Consider the following 18,849-nt stretch of genomic DNA (forward strand, 5'->3'; position numbering starts at 1 on the left):
AACTAATGGCCATGTAATGGCCTCTCTAAACGTCATCGATAATTCATGCGTATCACACTTGGTTTATCTCGCTGTACATTATTTGGCTGGTCATTAAACAGACTACGGAAATGTCAGTGTCATTGAATAGGATTTTGTTGTCGATTGTTGGTTGAGTGAGATCAGGGAAATTTTCGTACTTAGTTACTTTGTGACCAAGAATTTATCTCAAGGAAAGAGTTCTTGTAAACTAAACAACATGAATAGAATATTCGGCAGAGGAAAACAAAAGACTCCGGGTCCAAGCATAACAGACTGCATTGGCACTGTAAGTAACATTAATAAATTTGTTGTCTTGAAGGTAGGTCTTAGTACTCTTGTTGATGATTCATGCGCCGTCAAAAACAAGTTATTATTGTTAAATCACTCACCAGAGTTAATATTATAGTATCAAGCTTTATTTTTGATAGTTTCATACCAGTTATGGACAATTTACACAAATGTTGCATCACAAAACAAATTACCTACTAGACTTATACATAACTACATAATATATATGTTTGTAAACTTGTAAAATGCATACTATTATATTTCGTAATTTCTATAAGAAAATGACCAGACAAAGAAAGGATCATGTTTTTGGACAACTAAGGTTGAATAGATAATGGCTTGATAAACTTTAATGTAGTATGGAGCTATTGCTATTAATGTTATTAATCACAAACGGGCCTATGGCAATATATAATCTCATTGTTTTTGAAATGATGATATGAAATGAAATGATATTGCGGTAGACCTGTGTAATTTTTAATAGTTTAGTAGATAGTTTCACCTTCACCTTGTGTGAGCCAAATTTCTTCTTTCTTTTTTTTTTTTTTAAAGTGGTTTTGTCACGCAGTGACAATGTCACCCCCGTAATGAGATCTAATAATAATAATGATGTAGTAGTGAAGTATTACCTACACCACTACATCACATTTAAATATAGTTTGCACATCAAACCTGGCCTCGTCTGATAGTGGCGATGCCAGGACGATGTTGCAACTACCTATGTTGGTGGTTTTTATAAATGTCATGTCACTCCTCAGCGCCTCATTACGGACACATTCCATCAACACATGGTGAACATCTTCTATTTTATCGCACTCTTGGCAATTTGGTGAAGCCGCTTGTTTCATCAGGTGCTTGAATTTGTTTGATGGAATGTGCCCGGAACGAAGTCTGAGGAGTGATACTACCTGTTTCCTGCTTAGCTTTTTATCAAACCACGGGACCTGAGGGGGCTGACATTGAACTGTTCGGTACCAGATTCCTTTAGTGAGAGACCGCTTATCAAAGTATTCCCTCCACATCTGCCTGCAACTAATCCTAACTTTACCTAGTACTTCGTTGTGTACTGGTAGACAATGATATGGAATACCGTCGGTTATTGCAAGTTTTGCTGCTCGGTCAGCCTCCTCGTTACCCACGATACCAACATGAGAAGGTATCCACTGTACAATTACTTCCCTATTTAACGTACGAAGTTTGTTGATGGATTCAAGGATGGTGTAGGCTATCAGAAGCCCTCGACTGCTCGAGGGTAACCGAGCCAAATGTGAAAGGGCGCTCCTTGCGTCTGACAGAATTACACATTTGTTATGGTCTATAGACTCTACATATGACAACGCTTCGGCTATGGCAATAAGTTCACAGTGCATAATAGATATATCAGCTTGTACGTTAAACTTTCCCCGGAAATCCACCTGAGGGTCAAAAAAAGCCGCCCCACATCCTTGTTTCTCCTTGGACCCATCAGTAAACACCTTATAAAATGAGCTATACTTACTTTCTAAGAGATCATTACATAACCTATATAAATCTATTTGGTTTACATGTTTTTTGGCGGTCTCTAAACCCTCTACAAAAACATATATATTATTTGATAAATTATAGCTACTTATCCAACTATTCATTGAGTACATAGGTAATTGCTCATGTGATTGTACTGGGAGGTTACAGAATTGATTATAAGTTTCAATGAGTGCCGGCTTTTTCTTTGTTCTCCAATACCTATTTTCACATGCCCTATTTAGTTCTTCTAACACATGTATTGTAGCATTATGTTCCAAGCATTTGGCTCTTAAATAGAATTTAGCCGCCAGGTACTTCCTCCTTACAAAGAGAGGCTGTATGCACAGTTCACTTTCCATGACATGTATTGGGGTATTTCTTATAAATCCGCCAATAACCCGCATAGCTTGGTTTTGCACTCTGTCCAGTTTGCATAAATGGTTTTTAACACTAACATCGTACAAAAAACAACCATAATCCAGTCTACTACGTAGGATAGAGATATATAGGCGCCTAAGATGGATTGGATGGACACCCCACTTTGCTCCAGCTAAAACCTTAAATACATTTAGGAATTTCAATGTTTTATCACGTGTTTCATTTATGTGTCGTCCCCATTTTAGGCTTCTATCTAACCACATACCTAGATTCTTCTTTCTTGTTTCCTCATGATTGACGGCGGCTACCACAGGATATTGTTTTATGCACCAAGGCTCTCAATTCTTCGTTGTGAGCTAAATTGGCAATTTAAAAATAACACTATGTAAATTGTATCCCCCTTATGGATAAGTTCGCCCTTGTACTATATTTATGTTCTATCTGATGTACCTGTATTCCTCTCTTCCGTACAATAAAGTGTTACTTACTTACTAAAATTCACAGGTGGATGGTCGAGCAGACAATATAGAGCAGAAGGTCAATAAGTTGGAGACAGAACTGAGGAAATACAAAGACCAAATGGCTAAAATGAGGGAAGGACCGGCAAAAAATTCTGTCAAACAAAAAGCTATGAGGGTTTTAAAGCAGAAGAAAATGTAAGTTATGATACACAATATTGTTTATTAAATATTATGCTAATACTTTATCTTTGGATACATTCAAAACCCAATTTGAAAATGAAGGGTTTTTTTTTATGTATCTTTGAAATTGACACTTGTAAAATCACTTGTCAGTTTATAATCTTGCTAGTTAAATTATAAACTGACAGTAGAAAAATAAAAACTGCACTATCTTAGGGTGTTGTATACATTGTCATTGAATACCCACAAAACAAGCCAAAGCCTTATTGTGGGATTATCTTAAAATTGTGTTAAATTGTCCTTTTTTTATTGATTTTATTATTAATTGAATTCAGGTACGAACAACAGCTGGAAAATCTCCGAGCTCAGTCATTCAACATGGAGCAAGCAAACTACGCCACACAAACACTGAAGGACACACACGCAACCGTCCAGGCCATGAAGGATGGCGTCACTCAGATGAAAAAGGAGTTTAAGAAGATCAATATAGATAACATTGAGGTATAGTGTGCTAGAATACTATACAGATTGGATTTTATATGGTTTATAAAGGGCAGCTGCAATATACCGTGATGTAAAGATGCTTTCCTAACTTTCTTTTTATGACAATTGGTCTTTACAGAAAAAAGCAGCATTGATGTTGATCAATCTTATGTATATATATCCAAAGTCTTGAAATCCTTATAGACACATAAAGATTAGGGTACTAAAAGCTAGGGTAAGAAAAGCTACTTTTTCAATGTATTATCCTTTAAGATACAAGTTTGGACCAATACTTCATTTTTATACGATGTTGGTGGCATACGCGTTTATCTATCTATCTATATAATATAAATACAAGTATCCTGACTGACTGATTCATCAACGCACAGCCGAAACTACAAAAGCCAGAAAGTTGAAATTTGCACACCAGATTGCATTTATAAAGTGTACAAGAGATAAGAAGCGATTTTGAGATATTCAACCCCTAAGGGGGTTAAAAAGGGGATGAAAAATTGTATGGGGTTAAAGTTTTCTTTCAAGCTAGGAATTTGAAACTTCGTAAAAAGATATATTATTAAAATACAAGAAAACTAATTTCAGCGTTTTTGAAAATTCATCCCCTAAGGTGGTGAAAAAGGGGTTGAAAGTTTGTATGGATATCAAAAATTTTTTCGAGTGGTGGACTTGAATCTTTGTATTTAGAGATATTATTAAAAGATAAGAAAAGTAATTTCAGCGTTTTGTAAAATTCATCCCCTAACAGGGTTAAAAAGGGGATGAAAGTTTGTATGGGGTTAAAGTTTTGTTTTGAGCTATGAATTTGAAACTTCGTTAAAAGATATATTATTAAAATACAAGAAAACTAATTTCAGCGTTTCTGAAAATTCATCCCCTAAGGTGGTGAAAACGAGGTTGAAAATTTGTATGGATATCAAACATTTTTTCGAGTGTGGGACTTGAATCTTTGTATTTGGGGATATTATTAGAAGACAATAAAAGTAATTTCAGCGTTTTGTAAAATTCATCCCCTAACAGGGTTAAAAAGGGGATGAAAGTTTGTATGGGGTTAAAGTTTTCTTTTAAGCTAGGAATTTGAAACTTCGTTAAAAGATATATTATTAAAATACAAGAAAACTAATTTCAGCGTTTTTGAAAATTCATCCCCTAAGGTGGTGAAAACGAGGTTGAAAGTTTGTATGGATATCAAACATTTTTTCGAGTGTGGGACTTGAATCTTTGTATTTAGGGATATTATTAGAAGACAGGAAAAGTAATTTCAGCGTTTTGTAAAATTCATCCCCTAACAGGGTTAAAAAGGGGTTGAAAGTTTGAATCAATTACAAATGGTTTTGAAACTTCTTAGAAAGGCATAATAGCCGATTACAAAAAAAAGTAATTGCGACGTTTTTGGAATTTCAACCCTTAAGGGGCTTAAAAAGGGGATGAAAGCTCGTCTGCGGGTGCAAATTTTATTTCAAGCAAGGAACTTGAAACATTGTAAAAACGTTTTAAATTAAAATACAAGAAAACTAATTTCCGCGTTTTTGAAAATTCATCCCCTAAGGTGGTGAAAAAGGGGTTGAAAGTTTGTATAGATATCAAACATATTTTCGAGCGCGGGACTTGAATCTTTGTATTTGGGAATACGATTAGAAGACAATAAAGGCTCCGTCACACATGAGCGTTTTCAAAGCGCGGCGTGAGCGGGGCGCGATGCGAGCGCGTCGCGCGCGCGATCTGCGCTTGGACGCAGCGGCCCGCCGGCGCGCCGCGCGCGCGACCCGCTTTGATCACGCCCGCGCAGTCACACAACACAGCGCGTGTTGCGAGCGGTCACTTGATTACTGGACGTTGGAAAGCATGATCATGGACGTTGAATTGTTTCACAAGCGTTTTGTAGCCTGCAGCAGTATATTGCGACAATACTGCCGACTGCATTACTGCCAAAAATGTCAAAGTTGATGTATTTTTAACCGCCTTCAAAAAAAAGGTTCTCAGTTTGACCCGTATGTATGTTTGTTCGCGATTATCTCGCGTTTGGCTGAACCGATTTTGATGCGGTTTTCAGAAAAGTGTTTGTTACATTCTGGTGAAGGTTTTAGTATACATAGATCTGAGCTGATGCTGAACCCTGGCTCTACCTAGTGGAACTCAGGTTTGGTGCAACATAGGCCCACTCTATTTTGGTCATCCGTCACATTTTGATAAGCACTTGGGAGAGCAGTACCCGAAATAGAGCTGATGCTGAACTCTGGCTGTACCTAGTGGAACTCAGGCTTGGTGCAACATAGGCCAACGCTATTTTGGTCATCCGTCACATCTTGATGAGCACTTGGGAGAACAGTACCCAAGAAAGAGCTGATGCTGAACCCTGGCTGTACCTTTTGGAACTCAGATTTGGTGCAACATAGGCCAATGCTATTTTGGTCATCCGTCACATCTTGATGAGCACTTGGGAGAGCAGTACCCAAGACAGAGCTGATGCTGAACCCTGGCTGTACCTAGTGGAACTCAGGTTTGGTACAACATAAGCCCACGCTGTTTTGGTCATCCGTCACATCTTGATTAGCACTTAGGACAGCAGTAGCCAAGATAGAGCTGATGCTGAACCCTGGCTGTACCTAGTGGAACTCAAGTTTGGTACAACATAAGCCCACGCTATTTTGGTCATCCGTCACATCTTGATGAGCCCTAGGGACAGCAGTAGCCAGGATAGAGCTGATGCTGAACCCTAGCTGTACTTAGTGGAACTAAGGTTTGGTGCAACATAGGCCCACGCTCTTTTGGTCATCCATCACATCTTGATAAGCACTTGGGAGAGCAGTACCCGAAATAGAGCTGATGCTGAACTCTGGCTGTACCTAGTGGAACTCAGGTTTGGTGCAACATAGGCCCACGCTATTTTGATCATCCGTCATATCTTGATGAGCACTTGGGAGAGCAGTACCTGAAATAGAGCTGATGCTGAACCCTGGCTGTACCTAATGGAACTCAGGTTTGGTGCAACATAGGCCAACGCTTTTTGGTCATCCGTCACATCTTGATGAGCACTTGGGAGAGCAGTACCTCTCTTTAGCGTTGGCCTATGTTGCACCAAACCTGAGTTCCATTAGGTATAGCCAGGGTTCAGCATCAGCTCTATTTCAGGTACTGCTCTCCCAAGTGCTCATCAAGATTCGACGGATGAGCAAAATAGCGTGGGCCTATGTTGCACCAAACCTGAGTTCCACTAGGTACAGCCAGGGTACAGCATCAGGTCTATCTTGGGTACTGCTCTCCCAAGTGCTCGTCAAGATGTGACGGATGACCAAAATAGCGTTGGCCTATGTTGCACCAAACCTGAGTTCCATTAGGTACAGTCAGGGTTCAGCATCAGCTCTATCTTGGGTACTGCTCTCCCAAGTGCTCATCAAGATCTGACCGGATGACCAAAATAGTGTTGGCCTATGTTGCACCAAACCCGAGTTCCATTAGGTACAGCATCAGCTCTATCTTGGGTACTGCTCTCCCAAGTGCTCATCAAGATGTGACGGATGACCAAAATAGCGTGGGCCTATGTTGCACCAAACCTGAGTTCCACTAGGTACAGCCAGGGTTCAGCATCAGCTCAGATCTATGTATACTAAAACCTTCACCAGAATGTAACAAACACTTTTCTGAAAACCGCATCAAAATCGGTTCAGCCAAACGCGAGATAATCGCGAAATACGGGTCAAACTGAGAACCTTTTTTTGAAGGCGGTTAAAAATGGTTTTTTTTTCTTCTAAAAAATGACCTTTTTAATATTTCCTGTAATAATGCAGTAAACTACGTACAGAAGGTATTAGATTCGATTAAAAAACTATTTTAGGCAATAATTGCTTCTTTAGAAAAATCGGTGCTGGCGGGTTGTTAGCGCGGCGCTGGCGGGCCGCGAGCGTGATGTTGGCGCGACGCGCGCGTTCCGCCGGCGTCCGCAGACCGCGATGCGGGCGGGACGCGAGCGGCCCGCCAGCGCCGCGCGCGCCGCTTTCATCACGCCCCGCTCACGCCACGCTCGCAAAACGCCTATGTCTGACGGAGCCTTAAAAGTAATTTCAGCGTTTTGTAAAATGCATCCCCTAACAGGGTTAAAATGGGTTTCAAAGTTTGAATCCATTACAAATGCTGTGAAATTTCTTAGAAAGGCATAATAGCCTATTACAAAAAAAAGTAATTGCAACGTTTTTGGAAAGTCAACCCCTAAGGGGGTTAAAAAGGGGATGAAAGTGCGTCTTGGGGTGTAAATTTAATTTTAAGCTAGGAACATGAACTTTTTGCAAAAAAAGGTATTAAATAAAAAACATGAAAACTAATTCATGTATTTTTGAAAATCATTCCCCAAGGTGGTGTTATGTTATTATTGTTAATTAAAACAATCACTGATATTAAAGACATTTGTATTCATTATTAAATGATTTATAAAGTACAATTAGCACAGCCATGATTAGCCGGAAATCATAGAGAGAGAGAGTTGTCAGTCCTGCCACAGATACTAAACTCACAGATAGCATATCTGACATCCCCCTTTCAATAGTAAATCAGGTTGAGTTATTAAGGTACATAATCACTCAGGTATCTAGGTTTCTTAATAGCTCTTCCTGATCGTGACCTTACATCATTATTATTTATACTAAAATTATTATCATTAGGCATATCAGCATTACCTATATTTTCATTATCATTAATCATTACAGGTTCAGTTTCATTATCATTTACTTTGTTCAACACATTCTCATTCTCCTCTGTTTTAAAAGTTACATGTTTACTAGTCAAACTATAATTTTCACTAGGTGACCCTCTGAACACATGATACCTATTTCTTTTGATTATAGAGTCTCCTGTGTCTATCATATAATTTCTATAATTATCTTCATCTGAAACTATCCTTCCCTTTAGTTTTTTATTATAATTTTTATCATGAAAATATACATTTTGTCCTTTACTAAAACTATTAATTTTGCCTCTATTTTTCCTGTCATGATAATATTTATACATTTCTCTCTTTTTCTCAACTTTTTGTTTAACATTATTATAATTAACCTTTTTATATCTGTCTTTGGTAGGTAAGAAAGATGTTACTTGTCTTCCAATCAGCAACTCATTAGCAGATTCTAACTCTTGATCAATAGGTGTATTTCTGTATTCTAGTAAGGCCAAGTAAATATCTTTCTTTTCCTCCATACATTTTTAAAACATCTTTTTTATCGATTGTATTTGTCTTTCAATAAATCCATTCGATCTAGCATAATAGGGAGAGGAAGCTATATGTTTAAATTCCCATTCTCTACAAAATTCTTTAAATTGCCAACTTCTATATTGAGATCCATCATCAGTATACAATATTTTAGGTATGCCCCAACGTGCAAATACACTCTTTAATGCCCTTATATGACACTCTGAACATTGATCCTTCAACTCGACAAGCTCAACATATTTAGTTAAATAATCTGCAATTAACATGTAAATTTTATTATTCATAAAAAACATATCAACTCCAACTATGTCCCAAGGCTTATTACTCAATTCTCTTAACATTAGTGGTTCATGGGAGTGATTTCTTTGATATTTTAAACACAAGTCACAATTTTGAATTAAATCCTCTAATTCTTTTATCATAAATGGCCAAAATAGCAAACCTCTGATTCTACTTTTACATTTCTCAAGACCTAAGTGACTGTAATGAATCTTTCTAAGCATTTCCTTTCTTAACGACTTAGGTACAACAACTGCAGTATTTTTGAAAATTAATCCGTCTGAAATATATAGTTCATCTTTTATGGAATGATAATATTTTAATTGCAAAGGAATTTCCTTAGATGTTGGCCATGCACTTTGAATGTATTTTATTAGTAAACACAAATCCTGATCTTTTTGAGTTTCCATTTTCAATTTATCCCATGTTTCTTTACTTAAATTTATGCCTTGTTTCACTAAACATACATGCAATTCTACTTTTTCATCAAGTTCTTTGTTACATATGGTGTCACTTACATAAGCTCTAGATAAAGCATCCGCTACTAATAGTTCTTTACCAGGTCTGTATTTAATTTCTAAGTCATATCCTTGTAATTGAAGTCTTAGCCTCTGTAATCTTAATGGAGTCTCATTCATTGGTTTTTTAAAAATATGTTCTAACGGTTTATGGTCTGTCTCTACATGTACATGTCTACCATAAATATATTGGTGGAATTTATGGCATCCATATACTACGGCTAAAAGTTCCTTTTCGATTTGAGCCCATGACTTTTGAGTTTCTGTTAAAGCTTTAGATGCATATGCTATAGGAGCATTATTTTGAAGCAAGACAGCGCCTAATCCTGTGCTACTGCTGTCAACGGATAGAGTTATCGGAGTATTCATATCAAAGTATTTTAAAACTGGTTGGGAAGTTAACATTTGTTTAAGCCTTTCAAAATCATTTTTCTGTTTATCACCCCATAGAAATTCAGAATCTTTTTTAAGTAGTTCCCTCAATGAATAAGTTACATCTGACAAATTAGGTACAAACTTCGCTACATATGTTACTATTCCTAATATTGTTTGCAATTGTTTTTTACTCTTGGGCTCTTCCATACTCACAATAGCTCTAACTTTCTCTGGATCAGGTCTAATACCGTCACCACTCAAAATATGTCCTACATATTTCACTTCTGTTACCCCAAACTGACATTTATCTTTATTAAATTTAACACCCATTTTCTCTGCCTTTTCTAATACCATATTTAATCGTTCATTGTGTTGTTCAAGCGTTTCCCCCCAAACTATGAGTTCGTCAACATATTGCTCTACTCCTGTAATTTCTTTGAAAATATCTGCAAAATATTTGCTAAACACTTCTGGAGCTGAATTTAAGCCAAATGGTAATCGTTTATAACAATATCTCCCAAAATTTCCTGCATTAAATGTTGTATATAACTGACTGTCCTCACTTAATTTAATCATGTAAAATCCCTTTGATGCATCTAAGACACTAAAGTATTTAGCAGAAGGCATTTTGGCTACTAATTCCTCAAAAGTGCTCATTTTATACCGTTCTCTAATTATGTATTTATTTAAATTCTGAGGATCTAAGCAAATTCTAATATTACCACAGGGTTTCTTTGTAACTACCATTGAATTTACCCATTCCGTTGGCTCACTAACTTTTCTTATGACACCTGCATGCTCCAGTTTGTCCAGCTCGGTTTTAACTTTTTCTTCTAATTGAAATGGTATTTTCCGGGGTCGCTCAGCAATTGGTACATTATTGTCTTGTAATTTTATTTTATATTCATATGGAAGTTCACCTAGACCTGAAAACAAATTATTATATTTTTGCACTATACTTTTTACATTTTCATTAACTATCTCTACAGGTATTACAATTCCTAATTTCACTCCACTGTAATAGCTTAAGACACCTGTTCTACAACAATTTACTACATAAAAGATTGTGAAACATTCCTTATCCTTATATTTTATTGTGCCTTTACATGTTCCTTCTGTTTTTATTGGTGAACCATCAAAATTATGTAGTTAGTCCCTCATCAGGCCTACACACCTTCAAATTCAATCTACGAGCAATATCAAAGTTTATTATATCAACTTGTGAGCCTGTATCAATTTTAAAAATAGTTTCGACATTATTTAATTTTAATTTCATATACCAGTCTTTTTTACTTACAGAGCCACACATTTTGTTTAGGCACATAGCCGCAAAGTGATTGTATTTGCCGCACTTCACACACTTCTTGTTGAATGCTGGGCACTTCGCATATCCGTGTTGTCTGCCACACTTGCCACAAGATCGTCTGGTGTTTGTTTGATTCTGCTGTCTGCCACACGACTGGTCTCTGGTGTAGGCTTGACCCTGCTGTCTGCTATAGGACTGGTCTCTATTGTACGCTTGACCCTGCTGTCTGCTATACGACTGGTCTCTGGTTCTGCTCCTGGAGGGCTGCCTTTTATCACTGGAGTGCTCCTTTTTCATGGTTCTTCTTTGTCCCGCTCCCACTTCTACTCTTGCTACTTCATTTTTGTTCTTGATGGTTTCCATTTGAGCTTTTGTAGTTTCAGCTGCTCTGCTCATATTTATGCATTTCTCCAAGGTCAAATCCGTTACACTGAGTAGGTCTTCCTTTAGTTCGTTGTCAATTAACCCTATTATAATCTGATCCCTAATTAGTCCATCCTTTAGTTTTTCAAAATTACAATCCAAACTCAGTTTTTTAAGTGATGTTACATAGTCTTCTATGTTTTCCCCAGTTTTTTGCTTCCTATTAAAAAATATGTGTCTATTGTAAGTCTCATTGCTTGGTGGACTACAGTGTTCTTCCAATCCCTTAAGTATTTCTTGATAGGTTAATTTCTCTTTATTTTCTAATGTGTTGTATACCCTGAGGCCTTCATCGCCCACGCTGTGCAGCAGGAGTGCACACTGCTGTTTTTCCGATAGTCTTTCTGCCGCACCACTCGCCTCAAAATACAGTTGAAATTTCTGTTTCCAATCATTGAAAGCTTGTTTAATGTTGTTTCCTGAGAGGTTCAGGGGTGCTGGTGGTCGTAACATGTCCATTTTTATGATAGAAAATGGCGTCCCATACAAAAGTTTTCTCTAGTCCCAATAGTTTTATTATATTTGTCATACCGTTGTGATTCTTATGTCCGCAGCGCCATGTTATGTTATTATTGTTAATTAAAACAATCACTGATATTAAAGACATTTGTATTCATTATTAAATGATTTATAAAGTACAATTAGCACAGCCATGATTAGCCGGAAATCATAGAGAGAGAGAGTTGTCAGTCCTGCCACACTTACTAAACTCACAGATAGCATATCTGACAGGTGGTGAGAAAGGGGTTGAAAGTTTGTATGGAGATCAGATATTTTGTGAGTGCGGAACTTGAATCTTTGTATAAGGGCATATGTACCTATTATGAGAATACAAAAAAAGTAATTTCTGCAACCAACATCAAAATCCACTTGACTTAAAACTTCATACAACGTGCTAAAAAAGAAAAGTACTTAATTTCAACATCGCTTGGACATGAAAATTATAGGTACTAAAGATGTAAAATTTTGAAGATAAGATTCCACGCGGACGAAGTCGCGGGCAACAGCAGTTACTTCATACCTATAGGTTATCGATTTATTATATCCATCAAACAGTGCATTGCTGACCCTTTTAATAATTTGCGCTTTCCTAAATTATCTTTATAGCTGTAACTTAAGGCTGATGCTGTCAAAGCTAACTCTGTATATACCTACATATATATACATATGTCAACGATATCAACAACTAACTCTTGTTTCATACTGTCCAGAGCAAATTAATGATTAAAATTTGATTAGGTATAAATATTTTTTTACAATAACCACCTATCGAACCAAACTATATTTCAATCAATCAATCAATCAATCAATCAAATTTTATTTCAGGCAAAAAATATACCCATACAAAAATATTAAAATAAAAATAATTACAATTAAAAATATTATCATATTAAAATTAAAATTAAAATCAAAATTAAAATTAAAATTAAAAATACATGTCAACAAATTACATTAAAATTAAATTAAAATCTACATATTTACATTAAATTATACACTGTGCCTCTGGATCCCATATGTAGGTCATTCCAGTGCCTCCAGAGTGAACCAGCAGGATCTCCAGGAATGAGCTGAAGCAGACTGTTGGAACTGTCACGTACCCTGCGCATTAGGGAGGCGGTGCGTTTACGGATTATCGCAATGAACGCGTCCACTCTAGCCTCCGCAAACATCCCCGAGGCGCTACAGTAACGTGGCAGTCCCATCAGCATGCGGAAACCATTATTGTATTGGACACGCAGGGCATTGAGGGTCTTTTTTGTGTAATTTGTCCATAGGCTGCACGCATAAAAGGACTGGCAAAAAGCCCTAAAAAGGGTCTTTTTGACATCCCTGTCACACCGTGCAAACCTACGTGACAGCATGTTGCACCTTACTGACAATGCCCTGCGCTCCCTTTCTATGTCAGCATCATCCTGGAGGTCCTCGGTGACCCAGTGCCCGAGGTACTTGAACCGTGAAACTCTATTTAGAGGAACACCACATAAATATACGGCAGGAACTGACGTATACTCCTTTTTGCCTGCCTTGAAAACGAGTAGTTCGCTCTTCTTGGTGTTGTACATCAGGCCATGGGTCACCGCATACTCCTCACAGATCTTCAACAGTTTGACAAGAGCGCTGATCGCCGGGCACAGCAGCACCATATCATCTGCATAGCTGATATTGTTAACAATGGTACCGCCAATTGAGCATCCAATACCAGTGCTGCTGAGCCTAGCGATCAACTCATCTATGTACAAGTTAAACAACCTGGGTGAGCTGAGACCACCTTGTCTCACACCACACGTTAACCTGTACACGTCTGAAAACGCTCCCGCCCATCTGACCTGGTTGGTTTGGTTCCCGTACCAATAACGGAAGAGGTTAACCACCCCCCTCGGAGTACTCGTACAGCTCTCAAGTTTGTCCCATAAAATGTCATAGGAGACCATGTCAAACGCTTTTGACAGATCCAAAAAACAGGCAAATATAGGCGTTTTATCATCGTTGTAGTACTGGACGGTATGCTTAAAACAGAGTATCGCACTCTCCGTTGATACATTAGGTTTAAATCCAAACTGTGCATCGTGCGATTGGACATGTTTTGACAGTAGGTTATCAAGCAGTCCGTCCAGCACTTTAGCGGATACCGTTGCTAGAGATATTGGCCTGTAATTGGATCCGTCAGAAGCATCTCCAGTTTTATTTTTGGCAATAGGCACCACAATAGTCCTCATGAGATCATCGGGAAGGTAACAATGGCTCATGCATAAGTTGAAGAACATTTTGAGTACCCGTGGTAGGTGACCACCTGCATGCTGCAGATGCTCAATGCTGAGACCATCGTGTCCCGGTGACTTCCCTCTCGTCATCGACTGTATCACACGGTTAACCTCTTTAAAAGTGAACTGGACAGGCATCTCATTCGAAATAACCTCAGCATTGAGCACCCGCGACACATCTCCCAGTGGACTTTGAACTCTAAACCGGTCCTTAAACGAATTAGCTATATGCACCGGCTCGCAAACGCCATCCACACTTGCAGGGAGACCGGATTTAGGACCTATTTTACCTGTGCACTTCCAGAAACTGTTAAAGTCTTTGGCTTTATGGTGAGTGGCCAAGATATCCATTTTAATCTGATCTTGGTTATTTTGACACCACTTAAGCTTGTGCTTGAACAGCCTCCGAGAAGCGCACATGTCTTGAAAAATAGGTCCCGCGGATGGTTTTCCACATACAACCCATTGCTGAAATTTGAGTCTAGCAAACGCATGAGCTTCTTTTACATGTTTGTTCCAGCCAATCACCTGCTTACGCTTATTACGCTTTCCAATTGACTTACTCACTCTAGAGGCCGTTTGTAAGGTAGTAATAATGTCATTATACAACTTATTCAACACATTACGATGAGATAGGTCATTACAAAAACGATCACAACAGGATTCTAATTCTATGGGAAAATCTATACATTTTAACCTATCACAGCAAATGTCATAAAACAATTTTGTTTGGTCATTATTCCTTTCCCCCCATTTAAAACTATTAGCTGCCTGTAAATTATTATTAGATATATTTGATTTTAATTTATTACAATTAACATTACATTTATAAATAATTGGGAAGTGATCCGACCAAAAGGTGTCATATTTAACTACTACATCCACGACAGTTAACCATGCCGACTCAGTGACCAAACAGTGGTCAAGCCACCTACTACTTCCGTTAGCGTCGCTTATGAAAGTATATGTCCCCGAGTCACTGCCTAGCCACTCGACGTCAGCACATCGCCAGGACTGTTCCACACAAAAATCATACATCTCAGTAAAGAAACGCTCCCCCGGGTGGGCATTGAAATCGCCAAGTACAAAAACACAATCAGCACTTTGCGTTTCGATGATTGCGCATACCTCACTAAGGCATTCCGTAAATTCGGGTAAATTGTTAATGTCATCAGTCGGCATGTACACACAGAATATCAGAATCGAACGCCCTCCCGCACTTACGCTGATCGCAGCCAACCGTACACTACTACACTGTACCACTTTTACCGACGTGAAAACACCTTTCCTCCACATCAAGGCGACACCCCCGTAGGGCCGTCCTCTCAAGACGCCAAGCGAAGAATCCACCGCCGACTTACTCGTATAATCGAAGTCAGGATCGATCGTCCCCACGTATTGTATATTATGTTCCATCAGCCAAGTTTCCTGGAGAGCTATAACGTCGGCTTGAGTACACAGCTCTCTGATACCATCCACTGACCTGGTGACCGACTTACAATTAAAAGTAGCTAGAGATATATTCGACAAAAGTTGGTCAGACTTATCCATCACACTAAGAATTATATACCTGTTCAGACCTTTTTAATTTCTCTTTTATTATCTTCCCCGATTAAAATCCACAAAACGCCTAAACGAAATCCCGTCAGGCCAAAAATTGTCATCCATAAAAATCGCAAGTTTGTGCCTAGGAACCAAAACTTTATACGAATTATAGTCCTTCGCGTATTTCCTAGCGATTAACTCGCAAAAAGTTCGCATTTCAGGATGTGAACGACGATTTAGCAGACATGTTGGAGCAAGCCGACGAGGTGCAGGAGGCGCTGGGCCGCCAGTACGGCATGCCCGAGATCGATGACGACGAATTAGCTGCTGAACTTGACGCCCTAGGTATTATGTTTATATTTTTCGTCAAATTTATGGAAAGAATTTTTGAAGTACAAGTCTGTAAACACCTTAGAGAATATAACCAAACGGAGTGGTCATTAACAGGCGTTCCCCTCTGTCGAAAATAGGTGGTCAATGGACAACCACATGTCAACCACATGTATGGACTGACGTTTATCTGACATGACGTACCTATACATTTGATGTGCCCCTCCCCCGCAAAAAACGGCAGACTATTTTGTACCGAAAATTATAGACATGGCGTCTCCGTTGGTTCTCCAACTGGCCTCTAAGGTAAACACCCAGGGGGCCTAAAGTTACAATAGTTATAAAGAAAACACCTACTCCTATCTTACTCTCATCCCTCCCATCTTAAACACTAGCAACGCGCTTACAACCACTTTGGTGTTGCGGGTGTCCGGGGGATGCATGCAAATGATCAAGTGACTTCGTTCGCATTTGTTATTCCGATAAACGTTTACTTTTCGATTGGCATTTTTCGATAAGTGATTGTAATCAGGGCTATGAGTTACAACCCTATAGTTCGTTTTTTTTAGCATTAGAAAGAACTTGAAAGAAGGTAAGCGAATTTGTGATGTCTTTTAATTTAAAATCGCTTTTTAAAAATCAATAACTATTACTTATGAAAGCAGAAGAATATAAATGATCGTATTAGATTCATAATTGCTACATATTTGTCGTAACTTATTTTTAAAAGGTTTTTTTTTTTTTCAATTAAAAGACACATCAAGATTGTTTACCTTATTTCTAATGCTAAAAAAAACGAACTATAGAGGTGAGAAAGAGTTCTACGTATCGCTCGGGTGACCTAAAGTTCTGCTGCACTTTTTGAGAACACATATCAATTTACATATTTAATATTTCCAGGCGACGAGATAGCCCTGGACGACGACACGTCGTACCTCGACGACGTGGTGAAGGCGCCGGCCGCGCCCGACAAGGAGCCCGGCGCGGACAGCGTGCGCAACAAGGACGGAGTCCCCGTCGACGAGTTCGGCCTCCCGCAGGTGCCCAGCGCGGCGCAGACCTCGCGCTAGGACAAGTGAGCTGTATACCTTGCTCTTGTATTTCAGGAAACGAGTGAAGGGTGCGTACAGATCTGACGAATGCGACGCAAGCGCAATATTCGCTCGCGCTGTACGTACGTACAGATGTAGTGCGGTGGGTGAATCAATTTTTTCTTGTCACTAGTTGCCATGGTTACGGTCTCCTGGGTCACTCTTAAAATACTAGTTAATTTGTATTTAAATGAATCAAACTTGAATTTTTTGGTAGTTATAAGGCCTTTCCATAATGGGACATCTACTAAGCACGTTTGTAGAACATGGTACAGCAGCCTCGGAAACGTTCGTATTTGTCATGCTACTTCAGTCAACCTCAGTACTTTTTGTAGTTAAGACTGACTGAAATAGCAAGACACGTTCGTACGTTTCCGTGAAAATACGAAGGAAAACAATTATGTACTACATTTACTTACGTATATACCCTGACAAGATTTTATTTAGGCTTCGCCATGTTGCGGATTTTCAGTGGTACTAATTTACGAGAATCTTTGACAGGTGTTGCAAGTCATCGAATGTCTCCAATGTAAACAATAAACGATTTCAGAATTTGATGCGTATTGTCATATTTAAGCTACTTGTAGCGAAAATATCTCAGGCCTAAATATAATATTGTCAGGCTTTCAGGCTTTACAGGAAGCAGCTCACCACAAACTGCCTAGGAACAGTTAGTCGCAAATAACGCGCGAGCGGCGCATTCGTCAGATCTGGACGGACTTTAACCAAGATAGACTTTAATATGATAATAATAAGAGTTGAAGTCAACTAACACCTCATTGAAATGCAAGACCCGCCTGTTTCATTTGCAATTAGCCTTCACTGATAATCGTTTTCGTTGTCATTATTAAAAGAAAGAAGATAATATAAACATAACCTATGAATGCAATCTGTTAGTCTTGCTACTAGGACACAACTTACAATCATTTCAGTGAGACCTAATAAGTTTTTATACTTAGTCCATAATAATTCAAAGAAAATTATTATAACTATTAAGTTACTCGTTCAAATGATGGCTTTCTTGTATATGTTTAAGTACGTCTTATACACGTTTATTCAGAAATAACTTTTATAAAACAGGGAATAGCTATTTTGGCACATGCTTGCATATTACTTGGCTGAATGGATTCAGTTATAAGACTGTTTTAGTCTTATACTTACAGCACCATAGAACCAACCAGGTTTTGCACCTCACAAATGAAATATGTATGTAGTATCACATAAGAATCCATCGAACTTAATAAGTTGTGCTAATTTAATTTCACTCATTAGAAATTTATTTTCTGTTAACTTCAATATCAAGTGTAGTTAATCTTTATATACGTAATAGCTTCATTTATTGGGAGCAGATTTTTATCCTACTTATTTTGCTTATGTATCATTGTCGATTCATTTAATTAACCATTCATGAACCTTATTCCAACGATTTAAGGTCCACAGATAGTTAATTATGCTGCTCTTAGTACTTTACTGCATTCGTAATCAAGTGCTCGGTAATATCGCTCTGGTAATCGCCTTTTACAAACATGTTGCGATCTTACGTCAAAAATATTTAACTTGATTAAATTGTATGTAATATGTTGAAAAAATAAAGTTTAATTTTGTTGCTGTATGTCTGATTTTTATAAAATATTGTGTAATCTAATGTATTTTAAATAAATGTAAGTTGTTTAATATAAAAGATACTTTTA

At 38.1% G+C, this 18,849-nt stretch overlaps 2 protein-coding genes across 2 annotated transcripts; one reads left to right on the forward strand and one right to left on the reverse strand.

The window, feature by feature from the left end:
- The first annotated feature begins 115 nt into the window (after nucleotides 1-115).
- LOC134664495 (charged multivesicular body protein 5) lies at nucleotides 116-18,839 on the forward strand. The gene is made up of 5 exons (XM_063521171.1): nucleotides 116-307; nucleotides 2,695-2,846; nucleotides 3,167-3,332; nucleotides 15,959-16,082; nucleotides 16,968-18,839. Exons 1-5 carry the CDS (start codon nucleotides 239-241, stop codon nucleotides 17,135-17,137), a joined length of 681 nt encoding a protein of 226 aa, XP_063377241.1. The 5' UTR covers nucleotides 116-238; the 3' UTR covers nucleotides 17,138-18,839.
- Nucleotides 10,509-11,481, reverse strand: LOC134664494 (uncharacterized). Its single transcript, XM_063521170.1, has 2 exons — nucleotides 10,999-11,481; nucleotides 10,509-10,627 (listed from the first exon to the last, which is right to left on the reverse strand). The coding sequence occupies exons 1-2, from the start codon at nucleotides 11,401-11,403 to the stop codon at nucleotides 10,622-10,624; spliced, it is 411 nt and encodes a 136-aa protein (XP_063377240.1). The 5' UTR covers nucleotides 11,404-11,481; the 3' UTR covers nucleotides 10,509-10,621.
- Nucleotides 18,840-18,849: the final 10 nt, after the last annotated feature.

Source organism: Cydia fagiglandana, chromosome 5, assembly GCF_963556715.1.
Source record: "Cydia fagiglandana chromosome 5, ilCydFagi1.1, whole genome shotgun sequence".
NCBI lineage: Eukaryota > Metazoa > Arthropoda > Insecta > Lepidoptera > Tortricidae > Cydia > Cydia fagiglandana.